This window comes from Arvicanthis niloticus, chromosome 3 (assembly GCF_011762505.2).
Source record: "Arvicanthis niloticus isolate mArvNil1 chromosome 3, mArvNil1.pat.X, whole genome shotgun sequence".
NCBI lineage: Eukaryota > Metazoa > Chordata > Mammalia > Rodentia > Muridae > Arvicanthis > Arvicanthis niloticus.
Window position 1 is genome coordinate 61,255,963 of NC_047660.1, and position 27,578 is coordinate 61,283,540.

The following is a 27,578-nucleotide window of genomic DNA, read 5'->3' on the forward strand; positions in this document are numbered from 1 at the left end:
CCAGCCTGGTCTACAGAGTGAGTTTGACAACAGCCAGGGCTACACAGAGAAACCTATCTTGAAAAACCTATCAAATCAACAACAATGGCCCCCAATCTCACAGAACCCAGAGGAAGTGGGCCTCCTAGGAGCTCTAACCCAGGCAATATCTTAGGTAAGGAGACATCAATACCTGCCCCAAACAGGGAATAACTGGGACCCACTAGGACCCAGGAAGTCACTCCTGGCCTGGAGCACTGGTTTCTTCCTGTCTGCACCTGAGCATTGAGCAGATCTTGGGACCCAGCTCTAACCCCACCCACCACACACAGTTCTGATACAACCAAGATAATGGGAAAGACAGGCTCCAGTCAGAGACAAGGGCAGGTAGCACTAAGGAGATCCAGATGGCGAAATGCAAGCACAAGAACATAAGCATCAGTAACCCAGGATACTTGGCATCATTAGAACCTAGTTCTCCCACACAAGAAAGTCCTGAATTCCCCATATCACTAGGAAAGCAAGATTCAGATTTAAAATCACTTCTAATGATGATGATAGACGACTTTAAGAAGGACATAAATAACACTCTCAAAGAATTTGAAGAGAACACAGGTAAACAGGTAGAAGTCCTTAAAGAGGAAACACAAAAATCCTTTTAAAAAATTACAAGAGAACACAACCAAACAGGTGAAGGAATTGAACAAAACCATCCAGGACATAAAAATGGAAGTAGAAACAATAAAGAAATCACAAAGGGAGACTACCCTGGAGATAGAAAACCTAGGAAAGAAATCAGGAGTCATAGATGCAAGCATCACCAACAGAATACAAGAGATAGAAGAGAGAATCTCAGGTGCTCAGAAAATACCATAGACAATATTGACACAACTGCCAAAGAAAACACAAAATGCAAAAAGTTCTTAACACAAAACATCCAGGAAATCCAGGACACAATGAGAAGACCAAACCTAAGGATAATAGGTATAGATGAGTGAAGATTCCCAACTTAAAGGGCCAATAAATATCTATAACAAAATTATAGAAGAAAACTTCCCTAAAGAACAAGATGCCCCATAAACATACAAGAAGCCTATAGAACACCAAATAGATTAGACCAGAAAAGAAGTACCTCCTGTCACATAGTAATCAAAACACCAAGTGCACAAAACAAAGAAAGAATATTAAAAGCAGTAAGGGGAAAAGGTCAAGTAACATATAAAGGCAGACCTATCAGAATTACACCAGACTTCTCACCAGATACTATAAAAGCTAGAAGATGCTGGACAGACGTCATACAGACCCTAAGAGAACACAAATGCCTTTTATTGATATAAAAGTGAGATTAATATTGTTACTCTCATAGGCACTGTGCCTATAGAACACATTTAGGAATACAAGGCTTAGACCCAGTCCTTCTTTAACTCTTTTAACTGATTTGAGATGGTTAGCCTGTGAGTTAAGGGCCTATAGCAAATTCATGGCTTTGAGTTTATTGTTAGGGTGTTTTCTATATTTTATTTAGAAATAGCTGAGAGGAGTTAACAGACAACAGTCCAGATTGCCTTACATAGATAGTTGGTTTTCAAAATGTCAGAAGTACACAGAGTTGAAGTTACAAACATTTCTGTATTAATGTTCATTTTGATTAGAGACCTGTCTGCTCCTGACAGCTTCCTGTCTTAGATTCTAAAAAGAAATTGAGCATCTTTGGAGTTACTCCAGTTGTGGTGAGACAGCCACTAGGCAAGAATTGCCTCTTTCCATCTACAAATTACTGTCCAGAAAAGAACACACTTGCAGAATAGTTGACTGATTATATCTGCCAAGACAGAGTAATCAGCCCTTAATAATTCTGCACCACTAGGTCTGTCAGATGATCCTGGGCCAGAAGGCTGAAGAACAGCTGCCCCAACGTTTTGTAGTATAGGGATTGTCCAGGTGTTCAGCGGTCTCTATAAATTGGCTAAGTTTTAGAAGCTATGCTTTGTGCTTCCCATAATTTCAGTTAACTCAGTCATTCTGGATTTCTGACGGGGTTGAAAACTTATAGTCTCATAGCCAATCCCGGCTATTTACTTTGAGAGAAAAGATTTGAGAGGATGGTTTTCAGCTGACATTCATTCTAAAGCCAAGAGAAAAGCCAGGTTCAGAACTAAGTCTTTTAGTTAAGAGAGATGACAGAGGTTCTGGTTAGTCAACAAAATGATGGACTGGGTATTAGGTCTATCTTGTACCTTACTGACACAAATTGGTATAGTTATGTTGTAATTGTATTTTGAAAGAAAAGTTTTATTTTAGCAGGAAGGGTGTTATGTAGGAGGAGCTAAGGTGGGAGGAGTAAGGAGAGGAAGAGGAGTAAGGAGAGGAGGAGAGAAGCTAGGTGATGTGAGAGAGAGAGAGAGAGAGAGAGAGAGAGAGAGAGAGAGAGAGAGAGAGAGAGAGAGAGAGACATGGAGGTGGATGCTCGTGTGTCTCAGCCAGTCAAGGAAAGTTGCTGAGTAGCAATGGGGGTCTTCTGGCTGTTGCTGTCGGGGCCATGGCAGAGCACAAAACCCATGCCTGAGGTGGTGATGGGAAACCCTGCGATCTCATGGAGGGTGGCGCAGGAAATAGCAACAAATCTACCAGCAGTTTAGCTGGCTTCTTCGGAGCCAGAGGAGTGGGTTTCTCGAACACTGATTTGGCCAGAGTCCTGCTGACTGGTATGAACCCCCTTATTTAAATGTGGATCCAAGCTATCTTGTTCAGGATACTGATGAATTTATTTTGCCAACTGGAGCTAATAAAACCAAAGGCAGATTTGAACTAGCTTTCTTTACCATTGGAGGATGTTGCATGACAGGGGCTGCATTGGGGCAATAAATGGTCTTCGTTTAGGATTGAAGGAAACCCAGAGCATGGCCTGGTCCAAACCAAGAAATGTACAGATTTTGAATATGGTGACTAGGCAAGGGGCACTTTGGGCTAATACTCTAGGTTCCCTGGCTTTGCTGTATAGTGTTTTGGGTGTTACCATTGAGAAAACACCAGGTGTGGAAGATGACCTCAACACAGTAGCAGCTGGAACCATGACAGGAATGTTGTATAAATGTACAAGTGGTCTTCAAGGAATAGCACGTAGTGGCCTGGCAGGACTGACACTCACCAGTCTCTATGCACTGTATAACAACTGGGAGCACATGAAAGGTTCCCTGCTCCAACCATCACTCTGAAGATTTTTGCCACCTCAGGAGTGGGGGACACTTCATAGTCATCCAGATCAATTAATAAGTCAGTCTGGAGTTGCTTTCTCTCCTGTACCTAAAATTACTTTGAACAATTGGAGACTCTGATTTACTATGACAAAGATCATGGATGGTTAGTCTGGACTGTACTGCTTGCCCTCAGTGTGTGAAAGCCAAACCCTCTGGTGGCTCACTGAGTATGTGTTCTCTTCTCCTTTAGAGATGATCTTGCACCTCTTATCCCCAAACTGGAAAACCACTTATCTCCAAATTCAGGCCATACTTTTATTACCATGTTAATTCATTTAAAAATCTGGAACTTAATGTTGCCCTGTTTTCCAAATAAAGGGAGAAAATAGAAAAAAAAAAAAAAAAAAAAAAAGATAGTTGCTATATATCTAGGTTGGGTATTGGGTTATACTTCTGATTGTATGGGCATCTTGTTATTGAGCATTACCAAACTTATAAAGCCTTTGATTAACATTAACAAAAATGTATAAAAGCAAAAAATAAAAAAATAAAATAGATAAATAAAAAAAGTGCTCTTACATGTTTATAATCTGGAAAAAACCCGATATTTTTAACAAACTAAAAAAACCTTGCACTCTTTGTATCCATTTAGTATAGATGACCTTTCCAGGATAGTATGTGTAAATGTGCTCAACAAAACAAACTTTCCTGTTAACAGTTCTAATAAACATCTTTACTTCACATGTCCACTCACAGAATCCAAATTCTAGAAGAAAATACTCTTGAGAAATGGTCTCACAGGCTTACCTCAAATTTGCATGGACCTTAACCTTGCACTTCTGATCCTACCTCTACCTACAGAATGCTGGGAATCAAAGGCCTTCCTTACACTAATACAGTTCCTCATGTTGTGGTAATTCCAACCATAAAATTATTTGCATTGTTACTTTATAACTGTAATTTTGCTGTTATCATAATATAAATATCTGATATTCAGACCCTGTGAAAGGGTTCTACAACCACCACATTGGTTCATGCCCAACAGGTTGAGAATGGCTATTCTAAACAAAAAGTAAGAAAACAACTCTTGTACAACAAAGCTCTAGCCAAGTACCTCACACTTAAAAGACTCCCTCTGTTTGTAGTTTTACAACAGCATTTAAAAGTAAAAGTGCAGGCTGGAGAGATGGCTTAGCGATTAAGAGCACTGACTGCTCTTCCAGAGGTCCTGAGTTCAATTCCTAGCACCACATGGTGATTCACAACCATCTGTAATGGGATCCAAGGTATGTCTAAAGACAGCTACAGTACACTCATAATACACAATGGTGGCACTTCCCTTTAATCCCAGCACTTGGAAGGCAGAGGCCAGAAGATCTGAGTTCAAGGCCAGTCTAGTTTACACAGCAAGTTCCATGGCTATATAGTGAGACCAAAAAAAACACATTTTACAGAAGGGTAGGGAGCCATGCCTGTAATTCCAGCAGCTAGACACAAGCAGGGCTGCTGTAAGTTTGAGGCCAGAAAAAAACAAAAACTGAAAATAGAGCAATTATGTACATGTAGCAACGTTAGAGGCCCAAATATTCTGTGTTGGCTTTCTGAGTTTAGGTTTTACTAAGTACACCATCAAAGACTTTCCTGCCTCCACCTCCTAATGTTGGGATTACCGGTGTGAAACAAGCGCCTAGGTAGGGTCCCAAGTACTCCATCTGAGACAACTATTAATCATGTTTGCTTTAATACGATACTGGTCGAAGAGGGTCACACTGGTACATAAATTACATTTTCTCAGCTCCAGAACCACGTAAGGACAGAGCAGTCTGGTATCTAAGGTTGAAGGGTGATGATTCCGGGTTAGGACCATTTCTTCGAGATGTTGAGATGGTCTAGCTGGTCTGCAATGTATCTATGTTTAGGGAACTTGGAAGTGGCTGCTGCCTTGATGGCTTCAAAAGCCTGGGCCCTTCGCTCCGCAGCGTGGCCGTACTCCTGCTCCGCTGTCATGTAGGGCATGCTCAGCCAGTAGTGGTTCTCGGCCTCCACCTCCAGGCGACGGATCATGTTCTCCTTCGCTTGGAAAGACACGGTCCGCGGCCGCCGGTGCTTCCCGATCCACTGCCTGCCCGGAATGCGGCCGCGGAGGAGGACAGCGGTGAGGAACATGGTGCCTCCTGAGGAAACGACACGAAAGCCCCGGTCGCTGAGCCCCGGAGCCGGGAAGCGTGCAACAGGCGTGCCAAGCTGGCGTCCACGTCCCGCGGCCACGGGGCGGAATCCAGAGCGCGCTCGGCCTCTCGCCGGAAGTGAGTGGCCGGGAGCCGACTACACTGCAGGGAAAGGGAGGTCCTCCCCCGAAAACCCACCTCGCGAACGAGCCGACTCGGGACGTGCTCCCCGAAGCGTTCCCCGTACACTGACCGACGCAGCGGCGCAGCGGCGCACGCGCGCTCCCTCCGGGGCTTTCTGGGGGCCCTGCTGCGAGACTTCCGCTCTCGCGAGAGTTTTCTGCGCCTGCGCATGGTGGGCGGGGCCTGCGCGACGCTAGGATTCAAATGTGTGGCGCGTTCTTTCGAGGGGACTGGAGGTCGACCGTCCGTCAGCTGCTCTCAATATGAATCCCATCCAGAGTTTCCACTGTAAGCTGCGGGGTCTGGCCACCATGCTGGACGGCGAGACGGCCCGGCTGCTGCGAGCGCTGGACGGCGAGGACAGCGGTGAGTGGGCGCGGGCGAGCTCGGTTCGCTGTGGGCGGTGTCGCCCACTGGGTGTAGTTGATCTGTGATGAAAGCAGCGCTGACAGTGCTCCAGCGTGGCCGCAGGTGGACCGGAGGCGAGCTGTTTGTTGGGTGCTGTTTAAAGGATGCACTAAAGCCCTGTTTTCTGTACGAGTAAAGTGATTTTGTCTCACTCTAATGGGCCTCTATTGAAGCAAGCACCTGCATTTTCTCCAGTAATCTTCTATTTTCAGTACAAATACTCGGCACTGCTGTGTTTCGTTTTTTAGATTTATTTGTCTATTTATGTATATGAGTGCTCTATTTGTATGTACGCATGACAGATCCGTTATAGATGGTCGTGAGCCACCGAGTGGTTGCTGGGAATTGAACTTAGGATCTCCGGAAGTGCAGCCAGTACACTTTAACCACTGAGCCATCTCTCCCGCCCCTTGGTTTGTTTGTTTGTTTGTTTTTAAATAATAAATACCATTCTTAATTTGTATTAGCGATTTAAAAAAAATAGTTACAGGTGAAAGAGTGGGATCTGCCATGAATCCCAGCACTCAAGAGGTAGGAGGAGGTAGATTTCTGTGAGTTCAAGGCCAGCCTGGTCTGGATAAGTAGCTCCTGACCAATCAACCAGGCTTAGTGAGACCCTGTCCCCCACCCCACCCCCAAAAAATCATGCAAAAGTGTTGGGAGCCAACTCGTAGCAGAAAGCGGCTATCAGCTTTGCAGCCATCTCGAGAGCCATATACCCTGACCTGAGACTTATTTTTCAACAGCCTACAACAGCTGAAGCACACTCTGATATCCCACATATCTTGTTTTGTTGTTTAGTGTCCCCAGCTGCAAGGCGCAGGTGGTATCCACGCTTGCAAGGCATGTGGTGCACGTGCTATCCACGCTATACACGCCTGTAAGGCTTACATCATATCCACCCCTGCAAGGCATGGGGTATCGACCTACAAGGCATGTGACAAAGTGTATAAATACCCCGTCTTCCCTTCAAGAGAGAGACAGTAAGAGAGACATGAAGAGAGACAATAAACGAGAAACAGGACTTGATCACACACCCTGTCTTGTCACCATTCTTCGAGTCTCTTGCGCAGGCCGGGACATTTTGGCCCCAAAGCGTGGGGCAGAACGGTCTGCAACACAGTAGCTCCAAGCATGGGTTAGAGTAGGCCGCAACACAAAAGTAGTTCAGATTTTGAGATTATCATAAAATGTCGTAATTGTAATCTGTTTTAAGTATTGCACCTATAGGTCGAATGTAGTGGCACTTGCCTTTAATCCCAGCACTCTGAAAGGCAGAGGCAGGCAGATCTCTGAGTTTAAGGCCAGCTTGGTTTACAAATTGAGTTCCAGGACAGTCAGGGGTACACAGAAAAATCCTGTTTTGAAAAAACAGAAACAAAACAACAAAAATTGCACCCTGTAAACACAGATTCCTCTTACTTATAACTAACTCTCCCTTTGGAAATGTTTTGGGGACTATAAAAGTAACATGTACTGTAGGAAATTTCAAATACATAAAAGTAAAAAGAATATACCTATTTTTTAATTTAATTCATAGCAGACATCACTTACTGTTGTAGCAGCCGTTTTTAAGCCATTCTTATTTTAGGGGATTAATGTGCTTTACTTGTTTATGTTGTTGAGCTAATTCAGCACAATATACCAAAGTTCACCAGTATTTCAATTATGTAAAAGTTGCTTTTCACAAAGTGTTTGCTAGTTTGTAGTCTTACTAAAACATTACCTCTGCACAAACTTCATTTATTTTTTGTTTTACAAGAAAATGTTGTAATAATTTTTTAATATGTAAAAAAAATATAGGGACTATTGCCAGCAACTTCACTTTCAAAACTATGTTGGCTAATTTTTATGTTAATTTGACAGACTGGAGTTATCTGAGAGGAGGGAGCCTCAGTTGAGAAAATGCCTTCATAAGACTGGGATGTGGGCAAGCCTGTAAAGCATTTCTTAATTAGTGATTGATGTGGGTGGTGCCATCCCCGGGCTGGTGGTCTTTGGCTCCGTAAGTGCAGGCTGAGCAAGCTCATAGCTGCACCCCTGCGTGGTCTCTGCATCAGCTCCTGCCTCCAGTTCCTACCTTGTTTGAGTTCCTGCCTGACTTCCATCGATGATGAACAGCGATATGGAAGTATAAGACAAATAAACTCCTTCCTCTCCAAGTTTCTTTTGATTGCGGTGTTTCATTACAGCAGCGACAACCCTAAGATAATGACTATAGTGATGAATCACTAAATGAACTTATAAATCATCCGAGATAATTTACATACCCTAAAACTTTTAAGAATGCATTTCATTGGTTCTTAGTATAATCAGAGTTGTGCAACTGCTAGTAAGGAGGGTTTAGAGTTTAATAATTTCTAAAATATAACTTAACTACCCAAAACTTTTTTACAGAAGTCTTGTGTCTGTCTTTATAGGGGTTGTTTCTCTCTCCCTGTTTCTCTCCCTCCCCCCCCTTTTTTTTTTGTTTGTTGTTTTGTATTTTTTAAGATAGAGTTTCCTGTGTGTAACCTTGGCTGTCCTGGAACTTACTCTGTAGACCAGGGTGGCCTTGAATTCAGAGCTCCTCCTACCTCTGCCTCCTGAACGCTGGGATGAGAGGCATGCACCACTGCTGTCTGTCTTGTTTCTCTTTATTAATAAATTAATAAATTAATAAGTAATTAATAAAGTACTAAACTCTGCTTTATTAGAAAAGAAAACAACTCTCTGCCAGTAGAAGTTGTTCCCCATAATCCTTTCACAATCCATTCCACCGGCTCTAGGCAACCTTCTGTTTACTTTCTGTGCAGTGGGCCTGGCTCTTCTGGACCTTTCCTGTAAAAGGAGCCTGAGAAGATTGTTCTTGAGACTCCCCTCATGTTCATCCACATCGTAGAGCAAACCATGCCGAGTCTTATTCCATTGTATCATTTGCTATACAATGTGGTTATATGCTTATAATTGGTGTTAGATGTACTTTACCTTCTTGAGTTCACTGTGTAGTTCGTGCAATGTTGATCAGAGACTAGTCTGGCCTTGAACCCACACAGATCCAACTACCTTTGTCTCTCACTTCTGGATCAAAGCATGGGTTGCTGTGCCTGGAGATTTATGTAATTTATGTGTGCTGTAGTTCCTTGAAGGCTTTTTTTTATTTTTGGTTTTTCAAGACAGTTTCTCTGTATCCCTGGCTATCCTGTAACTCAAAGAAATCCACCTGCTTCTGCCTCTTGAGTGCTAGGATTAAAGGTGTGCATCACCACTACCCAGCAGGATTTTTATGTTTAAGAAAGTACATTAACTTTTTTTTTGTTTTCCTTATGCCTATTGGACTTTTTTTTTTTTTCTTGCTTGAAGACTTTGAAGATTCTCCAATGAGAATTTTGTATGACCTTCATTCAGAAGTTCAGACTCTAAAGGTACTTTTAACTTATCATTTTTTCTTCTATGTGGGTAATTTTCTCTAGCCTAAGTTCTTAGGGGTCTGGGGTCATTCAGAGATCACCAACCTGACAGAGACTAAGATTTTAATAAAAAGAGGCTGTTCGGATACTGGCACCTGAACTGATAGATGCCAGGACTACATCTGAGAATACATCAAAGATAAGCAGTTAGCCATATTAGTCCAGGGTTTATAAAAATACACCACCCCCCTAGATTACATGTGTTCTGCCTGCATGTAGGCAAGGCCTAATTTATATATATATATATATATATATATATATATATATATATATATATATATATATATATCAGTTTATCAGTTGTCCTAATCATCTTTTTTGAGCAGAGTGAGAAAACTTGATTACAAAACTAGAAATAACTGTCTTGAAACCTACTATCTTGCAAGAACAGAATATCTTACAAGATCAGTCAGTTTTAAGAATTGTCTTCGGGCCAGAGAGATGGCTCAGTGGTTAAGAGCATTGACTGTTCTTCCAGAGGTCCTGAGTTCAATCCCCAGCAACTACATGGTGGTTCACAACCATTATAATGGATGCCCTCTTCTGGTGTGTCTGAAGACAGCTGCAGTGTATTCATATATAATAAATAAATAAATAAATAAATTTTTTTTAAAAAAGAATTCAATGTCTGGGAAAAAAGGAAAGGCTACAGCTTGTACAATTACATATTAGAAAGTATTTTTGCATTTTGCTTTTTGTCTCTCAAGCATAGTAAGTTTAAACTTAAACATAATAATAACCATCACAAAGTAAACTTGAAAGTTACAAAATGTGTAATATATTTGCTTTCTTCCTAAAAGGATGATGTTAATGCTCTTCTTGATAACGCAAGATTGGAAAGTCAAGAAAGCACAAGTTTCATAAAGGCAACAAAAGTACTGATGAAAAAGAATTCAGCAGACATCATAAAACTAAGAGAGTTTTTCCAGAAGTATGGATACCAAGCACGTGACAAGGAGGATTCAGGTTTGGTGGACACATCTCCTAGCATCTCAGTCTGGAAGCAGGCAAATGATTAAGACATCTAGGCTCAGCTGTGGCTAGTTGTCTCTTGTTCAGAAAGCACTCAGGACGATGCCGGTCCATACTTCCTGGGAAGTAATCCTTCAGGTCTTGAATTTGAGGGCCCTTTTGGACAATAGTAGCAAAACTTGGCAGAAAGACATTAAAATTTCCATTGTTCTCCCTCCACAGTGGTAGATGAGCACTTTTGAGCTGTTTAGAATGAAAAAGTGCAGGTAAAGTCACCTGACAGGATGGGCAAAACACGCCTAGCTAGCTCTGCCAGTAAATAACTGGAGAGCCGCATGGTACTTTTCATTTCTTTTATCTTCAGATTCTTCTTCTGCAGAGCAAGATGCTTAAACTATATAAATTGATAAAATACCTTTTTAGTTGAAATTAAAAAAAAAAAAAAGACTGGTTATTGTGCCATGGTGGCTTAGTAAAGCAAATTTTGCCTATAATTGTAGGGACTGAGGGAGAAGGGTCACAGTTCAAAAGTTGTTATTAATCAGAGCCTGATTACTGACCTGGCTCCTCAGTGCAAAGAGGGGATAACTAACACATCTACCTCATGAGGTTGTGTAAAGACCAGGTAGAACTGAGCACAGTGCATGAAGGGCACTAGATGGTGGCCAGTGTTAACTGCTGCTGCTCTGCCCACACCTCTGCGTGGCTGGCTGTGATATGTTTCAGTATTATGGTCTTTTATGAAAATGATCGTTGTATGTAAGACCACATTAATGAAATCCAATAAGTATATATGTGTGGTAACTATGTTAGGTAACATGATGTATCAGAATTCAGTTTACTTTTGAAGTTAGAAAATGGTAATATAATTTGCTTTCCTTGTAAAAGAAGCATAGATTCAAATACTACTCCTTTCCTTCTATACTTGAGTACTTAAAAGTTAAGTCTATGGCTGGCAAGATGGCTCTGGGTAGAGGCACTGTCACCAAACCTGACAATCTGTATGTGATTTCCAGAACCCACAAGGAGAGATTAGACATCACCACATGTACTGTCTCTGTCTCTTTCACACACACATACAAAGTGAAAATTTTTACAGAATTAAAAGATTAAAATTATTCTGTTAACAGTTTGTGTTAAATCTAGAACAGTTGATTATACACTAATTTCATACTAATACTTTCAGAAAATACTAAGACTGATCAATAAATCATAATGAGCAAGTAAGGAATTGGATCTTCTTTGTGGGTGTTGATTTTTTAAAATACTTTTATTTATCTTAAGTGTCTAAATAGAATACCAGTAGGTAAAATGTATATGTCATACTTTCAGAAGAGACAGTTGAAATGAAAACTTAAAGAGAATCAAGTTTCCACTGACACGGAACATTTCTAGCGGCTATTCCGTGATATTTTAATAATCAAGAAATTCTCTGTGTGATGTTTCTCCAGAATTTACTTCTTTGACCTTTCCTCCCAGCATTCGAGCACAGAGGGAATAATTCCACCCCAGAGTTAGCTGTGCAGAAAGACATTCAAAAGCCCGGTGTGGAGAACGAGCTGGTTGAGCCCTGTGTTCCGAGCAGCTCTGTTTCTGAAGAGCCTCTACGAAGCCCACAGCTTTCAGACTTTGGACTTCAGCGGTACATGGTTTCCCAAGTCCCAGCAAACCCTCCCCAGACAACTGTCAGCCTCAAAGAGGAATGTGTATCTGAAACCTCTCCTGCCAAAGAACCCTCTGCTCAAGTGCTGAAGACCCCGAGATGTGCTCTAAAGATGGACGATTTTGAGTGTGTAACTCCTAAATTAGAACACTTTGGTATATCTGAATATACTATGTGTTTAAATGAAGATTATACAATAGGACTTAAAAATATGAAGAACATTAAAAGGTAAGCAACCTGAGGGGTTGGTTTTTTTTTTTTTTTTTTTTTTTTTTTTTTTTAGGTTTATTTTTGTGATTTTTAATTACATGTGTGGCTGTGTGCTGCTGAATGCAAGAGCCGTCAGAGCCAGAGCCACTGGATCCCCTTTGAACTGAAGGTGCAGGCATTTGTGAGCTTCCTGACTGTGGGTGCTGCGAACCAAACTCGGGTCCTAGAAAAGTAGTGTGCGATGCTAACTACTGAGCTATCTATCCAGCCTCTTGAAAATATTTTTGTTAATTCTTTGAAAACTTTATACAGTGTTTTTTATTATATTCCCCTAATTCCTCTAGCACTACCCTCCCCCAACTCATGGCTTTTTTTTTTTTTTTTTTAAAGTAACCCATGGAGTCTGACTTGTGCTTCCTGAATAGTGCTAGAGTATAGCTTGCCTACCAGGGACCACACCTCTCCCAGCAGATAACAGTTGCCCATGGTTCCTCTGCTAAGGGTGGGACTTTGTAACCTTCCTCCTGCATGTTGGGATTTTGTGTAGCTAAACCTTGTGAATTCTGTCAAAACTGTTGTGAATTTGAATATGCAATTGCTCTGTTAGACCAGGAAAGCACTGTTGCAATGTAGCTCTCTACTGCCTCTTCCAAAATGGCCCCTGACCTCACATCCTCTCCAAGTTGGCTACTTGTGGGTCTTTGTGTTAATGGTTATCTGAAAAAAGAAGCTTTTCCAAGCTGGAGATCCTTGGAAGGCAGTGGTAGGCTGGTCTGTGTGAGTTCAAGGCCAGCCTGGTATACAGAGTGAGTTTCAAGACAGCCAAGAGTATGTAGAAAGACCCTGTCTCAAAGAACAAATACAAAAAAACCCTGATGCTTCTCTGAATATCAGACTGAGTATGGTGGTGCAGGCTTTTAATCCAGCACTCAGGAGGCAGATCTCCAAATTTGAAGCCAGCCTGTTCTACATAGCAAGTTTCAGGACAGCCAGGGCTACATAGAACCTGTCTCAAAAAAGAAAGAGTGGGTATGTGCACTAATCTGTGGCATAGCAATGTCATTAAACTTCAGTTTAGTACTATGTTCATGGAGCAGAATTAATAGTAGTCGGTTTTCTTCCTAAGACCTATCTAGCCACAGGTTCTTGTCCACAATAACAGTTTTATGCATCATTTTATCTTGTGGATCAGGCTATAATTTCATTTAGAAAGTGTTTTATTTCTGAAGCTCCAGTGAGTATATCTTGTCTGTAATGTGTGGGAGTCTATGGAGCCTCACTAACAAATAGCTTCAAAAGGTAACCCATTCCAGGTACTGAGTTTTTTATCTAAGGGGTCGGGACCAGTGTTCCTGGTAGAGGGTAGCGCCTTCTAACTTTGTGTATGTGTATGTATCAGGAAGCTTCTACAGCAGAAAGTCGCCATGACCTTCTAAACTTTCTGTATGTGTCTGTATTAGGAAGCTTCTACAGGATGGGTGGCCGTGACCTTCTAACTTTCTGTATGTGTGTGTATTAGGAAGCTTCTACAGCAGGGGTCGCCTTGACCTTCTAACTTTCTGTATGTGTGTGTATCAGGAAGCTTCTACAGCAGGGGTCACCGTGACCTTTTCAAAGGTCTTTAGAGTTAGTTGGCCTTATCCTGCCTTCATCTCATCCCTCACCACACTCAGTCCTTGTTATTTTATTCTTTCTCCTTCCCATGCTGTGTCTGCTGTCCTTAAAAGCCATTCCTCGTGTCCCCTTAGGGTATGCCTCTGCATTTTTCATACACAAGAGAAGATATAATGTTTGCATTTCAGGGTCTGTGTTCACCTCATTCAGAATGATGGCTTACAGCTCCATCCATGTCCATGATTTTATTTTTATCAGCTGAATAATATTCTACTGTGTAAATGTACCACCTTTCAACTCTGTTACCAGCTCGTGTAGGTCACTTCCATTTCCTGGCTATCATGAAGAAGGCAGCAGTGAAGACAGTTGAGTAAATGTCTCTATAGTGAGTCCCCTTTCCTGGCATCTAGCCCAGCAAGACTTGGGGGTTTGTGTTTGTCAGTTTTTTGTTGTAAATTTCGTTTGTTTGTTTGTTTGTGGTAGGGTCTCTCTAACATGTCCTGGGTGACCTGAACTCAGATTCCTCTGCCTCTGCCTTTGGAGTGTTGAGAGCGAAGGTGTGCACCACCACTGCCTTGCATCTCTTCTTTTTAATCTTAACCTCTGAGACTGGGGTAAGATGAGCTGCCCCTGATGTCTGTCTGTGCCAGGAGCCACAGTGGGGTCTTCTGGAAGGGCAGGAGACACTGAGCCATCTCTCCAGGCAACTCTTAGAAAGATTTCAGCTACTTCATATTTGAAATCTTTTTTTTTTTTTAATACTGTTTATTTATTTATTTATTCTCTATATGAGTACACTGTAGCTGTCTTCAGACATATACCAGAAGAGTACATCAGATCCAGTTACAGATGGTTGTGAGCTACCATCTCGTTACTGGGAATCGAACTCAGGACCTCTGGAGAAGCAGTCAGTGCTCTTAACCGCTGAGCCATCTCACCCCTATTTTAAATCTCTTAAATCACTAATTTCATCAATAAAGTGAGAGCTATTGATTTTTTTTTTTTTTTTTTAGAGAATTTAAGAAGTGATAGAATTCACACAGCACGCAGTGTTTTCTTCTATGTATCCACAATTGAGCAAATCCATCATAATAAAATGACAGAGTTGGTCTTTTCACTCCAAAATAATGACAGTTTTTTAAACTGCCACACAAGGTTATTGATGAAGTCTTGCTACCTTACTGCCTTTATATGCTGGGTAGCAAAATTCCACATATTATTCCAAAATAAGAGGTCGTTAGTCCTATTCAAGTCGATCAAGATAGGGTATCATTTGTCTCTCAAGTGCTAGGATTGCATATATGTGCCTCCACACCTTGCTGTACATTTGAATATGTAAAGTGAATATTAGTATATTAATATTATAATTAATATAAATATTAATATTTAATAGGATATTAAAGTGAATAATATACTACTTTAAATATATAAAGACATGTGTATTCAATCTATTTTTAAAATTATTTTAATGATTTCTTACATTGGTTCTTATTTCATAAACCAAAATGAACTACTCCAGACTGAAATGAGTAAGATGAAGTTTTTCTACAGAGGTTGAGTGTTAATTCTTGTGACTTTACAGTTCCCTTCTGAGCGGTGCCAGTGGAGAAGCCACAGGGACAGGGCCTGTGACCAGTGATGATAATTCTTTTGCCATTCCTGGTCCCATAATCCAGCAGCCGGAAAAAAACGGTGAGTTTAAAAATTAGCTTCTCCTTTGTGTCTTTTCTAATTATTTTTTGTAATCGATGATTCTCTAATTTTAGGAAGTTTTCTGCACCTTTTTAATGTGTAGTGTTGTGGGTTGTCCTGATGCTGTTTGTATTCTGATGCTATTTCTGCTTCCTCAAGAGGGGCTGCCCCCTACGAGCAGTCCATCACGTACAGGTGATCTCAAATGAACCTTGTCCCCATTTTAACTGATCAGTAAAGGCAAGAGCCTATGATTGGGCAGTGGAGGGGAAAGGTGAGGGTTTGAAAGTAGGGACAGTTGGAGAGAGGAGGACAAGAGTAGGGAGAGAGAACAAAAGACAGGAGGAAGCTGCCATGGACCAGAACTACGTGGCCTGAAAAAATAAATCACAAGTAGCAAAGGGTCTCATAGCTGGGGAGTAAGTTAGTCCAGTGCTAGATCTGCCCAATCTAGGCACATAGCTTACAGTGATAGTAACTGGATTGTGTGTTTTGTATATGGGCTTATTAGGGTTGGAAATTACAGCAACATGTACTGGGCTTTATTCAGTACCATTCCATTTAGGTCTAGTTTGATTTCATGGAAGACAGATACATCTTTATAATAGTTTTTTTTTTTCTTTCTTTATTCCATATGTATGTGCCTTGTACTCCTGGGGTCCAGAAGAAGGCATTGCAACTGGAATTACAGGTAGTTGTGAGCCACCACGTGGATGCTGGGAATTGGAACTGGGTCCTCTGCAAGAGCAGCCAGTGCTCTAATTGCTAAGCCATCTGTCGAGCCCCAGTAGGCTTTCATTGTTCATTTGATTATGTACAGTATGTGTCAGGCTTTTGTTCTCCGAATTTTAACCTACTCTGGTTGGAAGTGTTCATGTGGGTTTGTGTGGAGGCCAAGAGGGTGAAGAGAGCATCTCCCTCGATTGTTCATCACCTTCATTTTGAAACAGGTTATCTCATTAAATCTAGAGCCTATTAATTTGACTAGGCTCACTGGCCAGTGAGCTTCAAGGATGTGCCTGTCCCCATCCACCACAGCACTGGAGTTACAAGCATATATTGCCATGTCCAGCTTTTTACATGGGTGCTAGAGATCTGAACTCAGATCCTCATGCTTGCTGAGCAGGCTTTTCTTTGAGCAATCCCATTTTAACAGATTTGGTGAGGCACACATGTGATCCCATCACTACGGAGGAAAAGGCCAAGTTTGAGGCTAGCATGGGCTACTTTAGATTGTGAAACCACAATCCCACCCCCAATATATATATATTTAATATTTTTATATGAATGAGTATGCCATATGTGCCCTTGTGCCTGTGGCAGTGCTGAGAGAAGTTAGATCCTCTGGAGCTGTCGTGTGGGTGCTGGAAACTGAATTCAAGTCTTCTGGAAGCCAGAACAGTAGTGTTCTGACCCATTGAGCGTCTCTTCAGCACCTGTTTATTAATCTTTGAAATCTCTGCGCTCTTCTCACTTTATTGGCAGATGTTTGAAACTGTCTTTATCATATCTTTCCAAAGTTTTGTACTTATTTTTAGAAAAAAAAAAGTGTTAATTGAATGACGTTAAGTTAATAAGCACTGCTGGTACAAGCAAGTTTAGAAATGTAACTGGCTCATACTCATAGTAGCTTATAGTTCTGTAAGGAAGAGCATGACTGTATTAAAGAAATACTAGTTGTTGAAAGAAAGAAAACAGGTTCAGTAATACATTAGACAGAAAGCACTGGGCACAGAAGAGCTGTCTGCCAGGATACTATGTTTTATTTTTTACTTATTTATTTATTTATTTATTTATTTATTTTAATATATATGGGTGGGCTGGAGAGTTGGCTTAGTGGTTAAGAACACCGACTGCTCTTCCAGTCCTGTGTTCAATTCCCAGCAACCACATGGTGGCTCACAACCATCTGTAATGGGATCTGATGCTCTCTTCTGGTGTGTCCAAAGACAGCAACAGTGTACTCATATACATAAAATAAATAAATCTTAATGTATGTGGCTATTTTGTCTGCATGTATGTCTGTACACCAAGTACATGCATATCTAGCACCTTCAGAAGTCAGGAGATAGTGTTGAATGCCCTGGTACTGGAGTTATAGATGCTTGTAAACTGCCATGTGGGTAACTGGGAATTGAACCCTAGTCTTCTAGAAGAGCAGCAAGTGTCCTAACCACTGAGCTATCTTTCCAGCTTCCAAGATATTACTTTAAGAAAGATGAAATTAGGCCGGGCAGTGGTGGTGCACGCCTTTAATCCCAGCACTTGGGAAGCAGAGGCAGGTGGATTTCTGAGTTCGAGGCCAGCCTGGTCTACAAAGTGAGTTCCAAGACAGCCAGGGGCTACTTCATTTTCATGCCTTTTTATGTCTTCTAGATGCGGAATACATAAATTCACCATTGCCACCTAAATTCTGCACTCCTGGTTTGAAAATTCCTTCTGCACTGGACAGTACAGATTTGGTAAAATTTCACTAAAGCTCAGATCTTATCTTCTTCTTATGACTGAGACATTCATTCCGGACGCAGTATGTGTGACAAGTCAGACCACTGCAGGTCCTAGGGATCCATGTGCAGTGCACTTCTGGGAGGTAGTTTAGTACCATAAATAAGGAGTTGTACATTCTTTCATTTGTCTAAAGTTGTTTAAAGCAAATTGAGACAGATCTGTAAGACTATAGAGAGGAGTGTGGAAGCATGGAGCCAGAGTGCATGAGTAGCAGAGTGAGTGTGTGAAACACAGCTAAGAGCTGAGGCCACCAATCCTGTCAGAGTCTAAATCAGAAGACTGAAAAAAGATGACTTTCAAGAAATGTGGTGCTTAAAGATAAAGGATTATATGTACATATGTTCTAAGAAAAAAGAATGGATAGAAACAGGTCAAACTAGGTCTCTCTAGATAACAGATTTTTAAGTAACTTAATGTCTTCCCTTTTCATTCTTTTTAACTTATTTAACATAATCAAAACCTTACTCATAAGTTAGGTGAGACACCTGGTACTGCGCTGACAAGACTGTTGATAGTGGGGGGAATGTTCTTTTGTTTTTAGTGTTCGATACAGCAGCCACTTAGACAACTTTTTGAGCTCATAAAGTGTGGCTTGGTACACCTGAGCTGTGGCTAAAAATACTGGGCAGTGCAGTGTAGATCAACAGCGTCTTAGTAACAGGGTAGTTACTATACATACTTGCCATTTTCAGTTAATTTACATCTTTTTGGTGTTTGTGTGGTTTTGCTTTTTTGTTTTGTTTTAAAGAGAAAGGGTCTCCTGTAGCTCACAGTGGCCTTGACCTTGCTTTTTAGCTGAGAATTGATTGTAACCTCCTCATCCTCCTGCATGTACCACATGCCCACTTGTTATGTTTCTGTCCTGTGGGAAGGCCCTGTTGATATGATATTCCTAACTATGCTGTCTTTATTAACTTGAGACTTAGCATGAGTTAAGTGTATGCTAAGCCTGTCTCGGATGTGGAAGTGAGCTTTCATGTATGCAGACAGCGTATATAAATGTGATGCTCTGAGCTGGGTTTTTATGTTTAGCCATGACTACCCTTTCCTCCCATGTTCCTGTGTTCTACCTTAGTACCTAAAGTCTGCACTTGTGGTTTGAAACTTCCTGCTGTAGAGACCCATACAGCTTTGCAAGAGTTCATTCGGTTAGAAGCACTAATCTTCTTCCCTAGTACTCAGATGCTGCTACCCAGCCCCACCGCAGCTCTCACCTGGCTCAGCCTGTGCTGCTCACATGGGGTGCCAGGATCTGTCCTTATCTGGAGCTCAGCCACTGCTCTGTTGAGTTCTTCCAGTTAACTTAGATTAGTAGTGAAGACAGTACTTTGTCTTCTGCATATGATTTTCTTGATTTGTGTAGCACTCAGTCAGGAAATGGGATCATTCAGAGTCTGCCTTAGTAGACTCCAACAGAACTAATTGAATAAAAATAATTTACATTATTACTTACTTACCATAATTTAATGATTTATTTTTATTCTATAGGTATCTATGGATTATTCACTATCAAAACCAAATAGTTCATCAACTGATTTGGAAGTTAAAGATTGTGCTCCATTAATTTTAAATTCCGATGAATACTATCAGAGTTTTGCAGACCCCACTTCTCCAACAATTACTTCTTGTGAAAATTTCACAACACCCTCTCCTCCGAAAGTCACTGCAATTCCAGAAGACATTCTCCAGGTCATTTTCTAGGCTTTTTTTCTTTCTAATATTTTCAAAATTATGTATCTGTGTTAAAAAACTGAAATTGCATGTAAACTGTCATATTTACCATCATGCCAAAGGGTGACTTTGGGTATTGAGAAAAACCTTAAGGCTTTCCTGAACCAGACAGAAGTTTCTAACTTTTCTACAGTGTATTGTTTCTGTTAGTTTTTAATCTGTAGTTGCTATATTTGCTATTATCCCATTGAAAGTGAGAATGTCCTTTGCCCTATATTCTCCATAGCAGGCTCTCATTAATAACACGTGTCTGCATTTCTGTCAGTTTGTGGGCACTGATTCACATGGTATTAAAATATTTGACTCTAATGTGGCACCACCAACTAGTAGACACTACTAGAGGACTGGTCTGACTGATCTGGGTTATAGTGTTGGGCAGTTAGTACTTAGTGCAGAGAATTCCAAAGTGCCTGCTCTAGAGCGCCCCTGCCTTATTGGGGTGCCGTGAGAACACCCTTGAAGGCCAGAGCTGACTCACCCTGAAAGATCAACAAAGGATCTGTTCAAAATTGTCTTTTCTTAGAGATCTATTTTTAATTGTGTGATAATGTAGGTGTGTCTGTGTATGAGTATTTACACCTGTGAACACAGGTGCCTGAGTAGTCAGAAGAGGGAGTCAGGTCTAGCTTTAGAGGCAACTGTGAGCTGACCGAAGGGGCAGCTGGGAACTGAACTCTGGTCCTCTGTTAAGAGCTTGACTGCTGTCTCCAGTCCCGTCACCTGACTGCTTGCTTTCTTAGAAGATAAAACAAAGTAGGTAAGGAACCATCTGTCTTTATGAGGGCACATGTGGAGGGTTACTACTTCCTGCTGTAGGTCTTCTTTCTATGTGAAGGTAAGGAAACCTTGTGTTTGTTTTGTTGATTGCTTTTTTTAAACAACGCTAGGGGTAAAACTTGTATATGATATAGAAGCACTCTACTGTTTTATTACATGACCAGTCCCAAGGACACCTTATATTTATTGTGCTACTTCTAGTTTTTCCTTTTAATGTTTTAAGTAGCAGATGTTCATTATATGTGAGTGGTTTTCATGGTGACATTTTCATACATGTACATAATATATTCTGTTCATATTTACAGACATACACCAACACCCATTACCTCTTGTTCCACTCCTTCAGATCCCCTTTTCCTTCCCAACTAGCCCCCTCTATCCAAATGAGAGATGAGCACGACTGAGGGTTTGTTTATGAGTGGCTGTGCCTCTGGCTACTGGGTCTCACCCTCATTCACTGTGCCTACATACTCAAGGAAGAGGTGGGGCCTGTGAGCCTCTCTGTCCGTGAGGGATGTTCATTTGCTGTCTTCCCAGATGCAGTACACATACTCAGAGCTGCTGCATGTCTTCAGTGCATTGGAGAGTCCTCCTGTCATCTTCTGCACCATCACCAAGACTTAACATGGCGCTCAGGACGTTTCCATTCACTTCACTAAATGTGTATTTAGACTTTAGACAGCAAACTTCCATAGGAAGTTACAATTTTACTTTTTTACTGTTCAGTGTCTGAACTGCTGGGTTTTTAAAAGTATTATAAGTAACCCTTTTAAGTTCATGACTTTTCTTGAATGTTTTTTAACACCTTCCAGATTTGTCATTCACATGACTTGATAAAAAGAAATCTGTTTTTGTTTTAGATGTTAACAAAGCACAACTCAAACCTAGCTTCTCCCATGGATGTTAAAGCAGTGCCACTGAGGAAAGGCTTCCTTAAGTACGAGGGGCGAAGCACCAGAGGTGCTGCCAACAAGGAAAACCAGAAACAGTGAGTATGAACACACCTGCAGACCCTGCAGGTATTAATTAGTAAGGAGATGTCCTACTTGGCTTAACTAACTGCCATGTTCCCGCACTAATGCCTGTGGGTCGCCTGGTCAGTCGGGTGTTCTCCAGGCTACTCTCTCTAGCTTGCCCTCGTAGTGACCAGTCCTCCGGTTCGCTCGTCCCTGGAGCCACTATTTCCTTCACAACCGTAACCACCCAGTTGTCTGTGGACGCACCTTCCAGTAACCCAGTAAATCAAAATTCTAGATGCTTAAAGTTAACCAATGGATTTACATACATACATATGTATGTATGTGTGTGTGTATATGTTTCAATAAAATCTCAATATACAAGATGCCCATACAATTAAGAAGGTTATCCCAATTACCCTAACCTTTAGATTTCATATCTACCTATTTACTTGATGCTACGCAGATCCACATCCACAGCCATTTCACCTCCCTCGCTGTCTCCTGCCATTTTCCCTGCATTCCTGTCTCCACCACCCTTAGCTCTGCCTCCTTTTTTTCTGTCCAATCACAGGCCTCCTGCTGCAAATAGATTGGTCAGGGAAATTGCTGTCACGTGTCTGTGTTACCAGACAGGTTTCACAAATAGGGTGAGAGTGGTGGCGAGGTCCCTTTCCTTTGCAGTGCCATGAACCAGCGGCCCTGGGATCCCACATTCCCAGATTATAAGTTGCTTGTGTGATAATGGACCCACTCCCAACACCCTCCACTTTAATTGTTTTTTTTTTTTTTTAGATTTATTTTTTATATGAGTACACTGCAGCTAGAAGAGGGCATTGGATCTCATTACAGATAGTTGTGAGCCACCATGTGGTTGCTGGGAATTGAACTCAGGACCTGTGGCAGAGCAGTCAGTGCTCTTAACCACTGAGCCATCTCTTCAGCCCTTAAATTTAATTTTTATTATCAATTCTTAAAATAGTCTTATTGTGCCGGGCGGTGGTGGCGCACGCCTTTAATCCCAGCACTTGGGAGGCAGAGGCAGGCGGATTTCTGAGTTCGAGGCCAGCCTGGTCTACAGAGTGAGTTCCAGGACAGCCAGGGCTACACAGAGAAACCCTGTCTCGGAAAACCAAAAAAAAAAAAAAAAAAAAATAGTCTTATTGTATAGTTTTGCCTGGCCTGGAACTTGCTACATAGACCAGGCTGGCCCCAAATCACATAGATCTGCCTACCTGCTTTAGCAAATGTTACCACATAGCTTCTTTTTTAGTGTGTGGGTGTATAAAAGTATAAAATACTTAGCTACGATGTTGCCTTCTGTCCTGATGTCTCTTAATTGTGCTTACCTGATTTTGTTTCTGTTTGTAGGAATTCTACTGTGGATATATCCAGTACAGAAGCTCGACAGAAACAGGAAAGTGAGCTGCACTAAAGCTGTCAGAATTTTACCTGGTTAACAGAGCAGTAGAGGTCCCGCTGGCAGTCTGCGTTCCTCACAGCCTTTCTCTTTTATCTCATTCTTACGTGAGATTCACCACACTGTGATGGTGTCTCCAGCTTCCATCTCCAGCTTGACCACCCAGCAGATCCTGAGTCTACCTGGAAGATTCTGAACACCTACTCTGAGCCAGAAGCCTTGGGAACATCTTGATTCTAGAACTCTCTAATAGCCTTTGAGCCAAAATCCTCCTGATCCAAGAACAATTAGAAAGTAATTCTTTCAAGTTCATGATTGTGCTACTGGGAGAGCTTTGCAATGCGGCCAGGCAAGGAATGAGGAGCTGGTGTTCTTGTAGAGACCAGCTACAATTTTGAGAAATAATTGACAAATACCAATTGACTTACTAGTTTTAGGATTTTTTTACTCCCAATACAGGGTTTCTCTGTATATCCATGTCAGTCCAGAAACTTACTCTAGACCAGGCTGGCCTCAAATTCAGAGATCCTCCTGTCTCTGCCTCTTGAGTTGAGATTAAAGATGTGCACCACCACCATCCAGCAGCTTTAGGAAACTTTGTGCATTGAAAATCAAGTTGAAGGGCTTGAGATATGGCTCAGTGGTTAAGAACACTGGCTGCTCTTCCAGAGGTCCTGAGTTCAGTTCCCAGCACCACATGGTGGCTAACAACCATCTGTAATGGGATCTGATACCCTCTTCTGGTGTGTCTGAAGACAGTTACAGTGTACACATATACATAAATCTTTTTTTAAAAATCAAGTGGAAAAATTCCAGGATAATTCTAAGTGCTTGTATTTTGTTGTTGTTGTACATAAGTAAAATAAATGGTTTTCAGAGTAAAACTCTAGCCCACCTTTCATGTTGCCGACTCTGAAATTTCTTTCAGCCCTTCCTTCTTACTACATGGCATTTGTAGTCAAAAGTCCACGTAAGGGAATGATTCTGCTGTAGAGTGGCTGGGGAGATCCTCGGGTTAAAAGCACTTGCCCTTGCCCAGAACCCAGTTTTGACGGTACCACGTGGTAGTTTACAACTATCCATAACTCCAGTTGCAAGGGATCTGATGCCCTCTTCTGACTTCTATGGGCACCAAGCACAGAAATGTGGGACACAATACTATATGCAAGCAAAAACGCGCATAAAATACAGTGGATAAACCTAATAAAATTTTAGAGACCCAGGAAAGAGGAGAATGTTATAGGAAATGTTGAGAAAGATTCACATATACACAAGGGGAAGCATTTCGGGCACAGTACCATTTCTTTCATGGCTGCTGAGAATTCAGAGACTTAGTTGTACTGTAAGATTTGTCAAAGGTGGTGTTAATTTTAGACATGAAGTTTGAGATAGACTGAAGAAAGGGAAGTAAAGGGTAGCTTTAGGCAGCCCTTTTGGGTTTTACTGAAGAGAAATAAATGGGTGGGGCGGTCGCTTGAGGCAAAGTCATAGTAGACTTGGGCTTCAGCTCTGCTTGTTTTGACCTTGGCCCCTCAGGTTGTACAAAATTTGTTTCCCTGGCCTCACCTTCAGCAGTGCTATCCTAGTTTGTCACTTAGAATGTCACTATGGTCAGGGAATTTTCCCACTGGTCTTATTAAATGAGCTCCATCTTTACTGAGGCCTAAGTGACTGCTCTCCTGCAGTGTGTGGTTTGTCCCTGCCAGTCTTCAGCATCCTGCCTTGGAACTTAACACAGTGGCTGCTCTGCCTAGATATTTTCCTGCCTGTTCTTGCTTCATTCTCTGTCTTCAAGCAGCTTACACCTAACATTGTTTGCTCCTCTACACTTAAAAACTTACAACCCGCCAGGCGGTGGTGGCGCACGCCTTTAGTCTTAGCGTTTGGGAGGCAGAGGCAGGCAGATTTCTGAGTTCCAGGCTAACCTGTTCTACAGAGTGAGTTCCAGGACAGCCAGGGTTACACAGAGAAACCCTGTCTCAAAACAACAAAAACCTTACAACCCAGTTCTAAGCTCAACCAAGCAGCATTGCAGTCTGTGAGCATGCCAGTCAGTGCCAGGGCCTCTGGGAACCACGGAAGGAGAGTTTACTTTTCTGAACATGCAGGGCACACCTTGGACACAGCCCACACAAGACTGAGGTGAAACCTCCATTGTAAACTAGTCTCAGGACAGCCAGCTGTGTCCTGCACTTTCCATAAAATGATCATAAACCCCCATGTTTTAAGCTAGTTGTAGTTTTATTGTTATTGCAAACAAAACTGAATAGTATTAGAGGATGGTTCCAGATCCCAGTACTCTATTGTCTGTCATACCAAGTAGAACTTATACTATATATCCAAGTTTAAATTCATGTTCATCTCCCAAATGAGTTACCGGCTAGTAAGAGCAGCGACCCTTTCTGTGGCCTATGCCCTGGTCTCATATTTACTGATCTAGTGATAGTGAGTTACTGAGAATTAACTGTCATGTGTGCTTCTAAATGCCTATGTATTTTCTTACATTTGAGGTTAACTGGCACTACAGATGAGGAAATGGAGCATTGACGTTATTTCTCCCTTGTGTCCTAGTTTTGCAAAGCCCCGATGTAAAATGTGGATGTCCTTTACTCAGTTGTTATGTAATCTGACATTTCTCCCTCCCTACCATCAGATCTTGCCAACAGTACATAAAGAATTGGGTGAGAAGGCCGGAGTGCAGCTCAGTGGTAGTGCTTGCCTAACGTGCAGGACCCTACCTTTGATTAAAACTGCAGAAGTTGTTGGCATGGTGGTCCCTCTTGTGTTTCTTGAATCCTTTATCTGGAGGAGCAATCTCACATTTTGGAGACAGACAAGCTCACACCATCTCCAGAACTGTCCCGTGTAGTTTCAGCAATTATCCTTTTCATGGAACTTGTCATAAGCATCTGCACATTCTTTTCATCCTTCCTGTAAGATATTTTTTAGAGGCACTGATCTTTAAGTCCTTGGCACCTATTGTCACTGATGAAAAGCTTGAATGAAGTGAATCAGAAACACTGCAAGTTTCTCAAACTGAAAAAAATTCCTCAAAGTTCACATTTAAATTGTTTTAGTTGGGTACAACCAGACCTGTAAGCCCAACTGCAGGATGGTCAGGAATTCCAGAGTACAGAAAGACCCTTTAAGTCACTGCACATAAAGTTCCCTTGGAAGTGAAAGCAGCTGAATAGGGTTAGGACATATGAACCACCTATGGTGCAGAGTAAAGGGACAGGCTTGTGTGTCCCACTTTGGAAACAACTAATGCTCACTGAAAACTCCCTGTGCACAAAGTTCTCCATTCCAGACTCCCACACTTGGAAGGCTATGCCACTGGGCAGGGTGGCTCATGCCTTTAATTCCAGCACTGGAGAGGCAAGAGGCAGGTAGGTGATCTCTGAATTCAAGGCCAGTCTGGTCTACAGTTTCAGTTCTAGTACAGCCAGGGCTACAAAGAGAAATCCTGTCTTGAAAAAATAAAAGGCTCTGCATATCTTCATAGCACCTTTTTGGGTAATGGTTATGTAACATTCCCAGGCTAAAGATTTTTCCTTATAATGTGACTTTTAAGTGTTTAATATTAAAACTGCTCTTTGGCCTGAACAGGGTCCTATCTTACACATACCTTTAATTCCAGTATAGAAAGCAAAGGCAGGTCAGAAATCTGAATTCTAGGCCAGCATGGTCTACGAAGTGCCAGTCCCACTCACAAGCGAGTCCCACTCACAAACAAGAGCTACAGAGAGCACTTTTTGCTTATGCCGAGGACTCAGTTCAGTTCCCAGGATCCACATGGAGACTTACAACCAGTTATAGTGCCAGTTCTGGGGGTCTGACACTTTGTAACCTCTGAAAGGACCATGCAGACATGGTGTACATATAGACAGGCAAACACTTATAAAGTGACAAGAAAAACCCAAAATGTTAATATGCTCTTTGGGCCATGGAGATGGCTGTGAAGGGGTCTACCCTATCAAGCATGACAACCTGAGTTTCACCCTAAATAGTGGAAGCCGAGAATCAACTCCCAAAAGTTGTCCATACTCCCTTTCCCCAAAATAAATGTAATTTTACTTTGATTATTCTTGAGTTTTAGCTTACCACCCCTAGGAACTTCTTTATTTGGCAAAAGAAAAGAATCCATGATTTTGTCCTCAGTGATGGCTACCTTGTCAAAATTAAGCCTAATAGAATACTTTCAGAAGTTTACTTTTCAACCCTAAGAAATCACAGCCACTGGCAAGTGTATAAGTCAACAGACCAGATAGGCAGTCAAAGCGGGGTCAGTTGTTCCTAAGGCCCATCGAGAGCTCATCAAGCAGCCACACCTGGCAGTGCACAGGAATCAGCCACTGCACCTCAGCGTGCAGGCTGGTGACAACTAACTCAGTGGGCCTCTTGCCCTGTGATGTACTACTACTCTCAAGCCTACTGCAAAGGCTCAGCTTTCACAGCACTCAACAGGCCACATTTCCATGCTCAGCTCAAGGTAGGCCTCACTCATATCTAGGTATGGATTCATTTCCTCCCTTCACTATATGAATACCTGGCACCCAGAGGCAGAGACAGGGTCAGATCCCTTAGGACTGGAGCTACAAAGAGTTGTGAGCCATCCATCATACATGCTGGGAACAGACATGGGTCCTCT

General features: G+C 41.8%; 2 protein-coding genes and 1 pseudogene across 3 annotated transcripts; 2 read left to right on the forward strand and 1 right to left on the reverse strand.

The window, feature by feature from the left end:
• The first annotated feature begins 2,502 nt into the window (after positions 1-2,502).
• Positions 2,503-3,311, forward strand: LOC117706047 (mitochondrial import inner membrane translocase subunit Tim23 pseudogene; annotated as a pseudogene).
• Positions 3,312-4,900: 1,589 nt separating this feature from the next.
• Mrpl57 (mitochondrial ribosomal protein L57) lies at positions 4,901-5,677 on the reverse strand. Its single transcript, XM_034498146.2, has 2 exons — positions 5,543-5,677; positions 4,901-5,350 (listed from the first exon to the last, which is right to left on the reverse strand). The coding sequence occupies exon 2, from the start codon at positions 5,340-5,342 to the stop codon at positions 5,034-5,036; it is 309 nt and encodes a 102-aa protein (XP_034354037.1). The 5' UTR covers positions 5,343-5,350; positions 5,543-5,677; the 3' UTR covers positions 4,901-5,033.
• Ska3 (spindle and kinetochore associated complex subunit 3) lies at positions 5,668-23,828 on the forward strand. 2 transcript variants are annotated; one of them, XM_076930934.1, is made up of 10 exons: positions 5,692-5,893; positions 9,278-9,339; positions 10,185-10,350; positions 11,836-12,247; positions 15,426-15,535; positions 16,200-16,226; positions 17,912-17,997; positions 19,532-19,732; positions 21,412-21,539; positions 22,879-23,079. In XM_076930934.1, the coding sequence occupies exons 1-10, from the start codon at positions 5,791-5,793 to the stop codon at positions 22,940-22,942; spliced, it is 1,359 nt and encodes a 452-aa protein (XP_076787049.1). In that variant the 5' UTR covers positions 5,692-5,790; the 3' UTR covers positions 22,943-23,079. The 2 variants fall into 2 exon arrangements, with proteins under 2 accessions (XP_034354038.1, XP_076787049.1); XM_034498147.2 differs by lacking the exon at positions 16,200-16,226 and having other exon boundaries at positions 5,668-5,893; positions 22,879-23,828.
• The last annotated feature ends 3,750 nt before the right edge of the window (positions 23,829-27,578 follow it).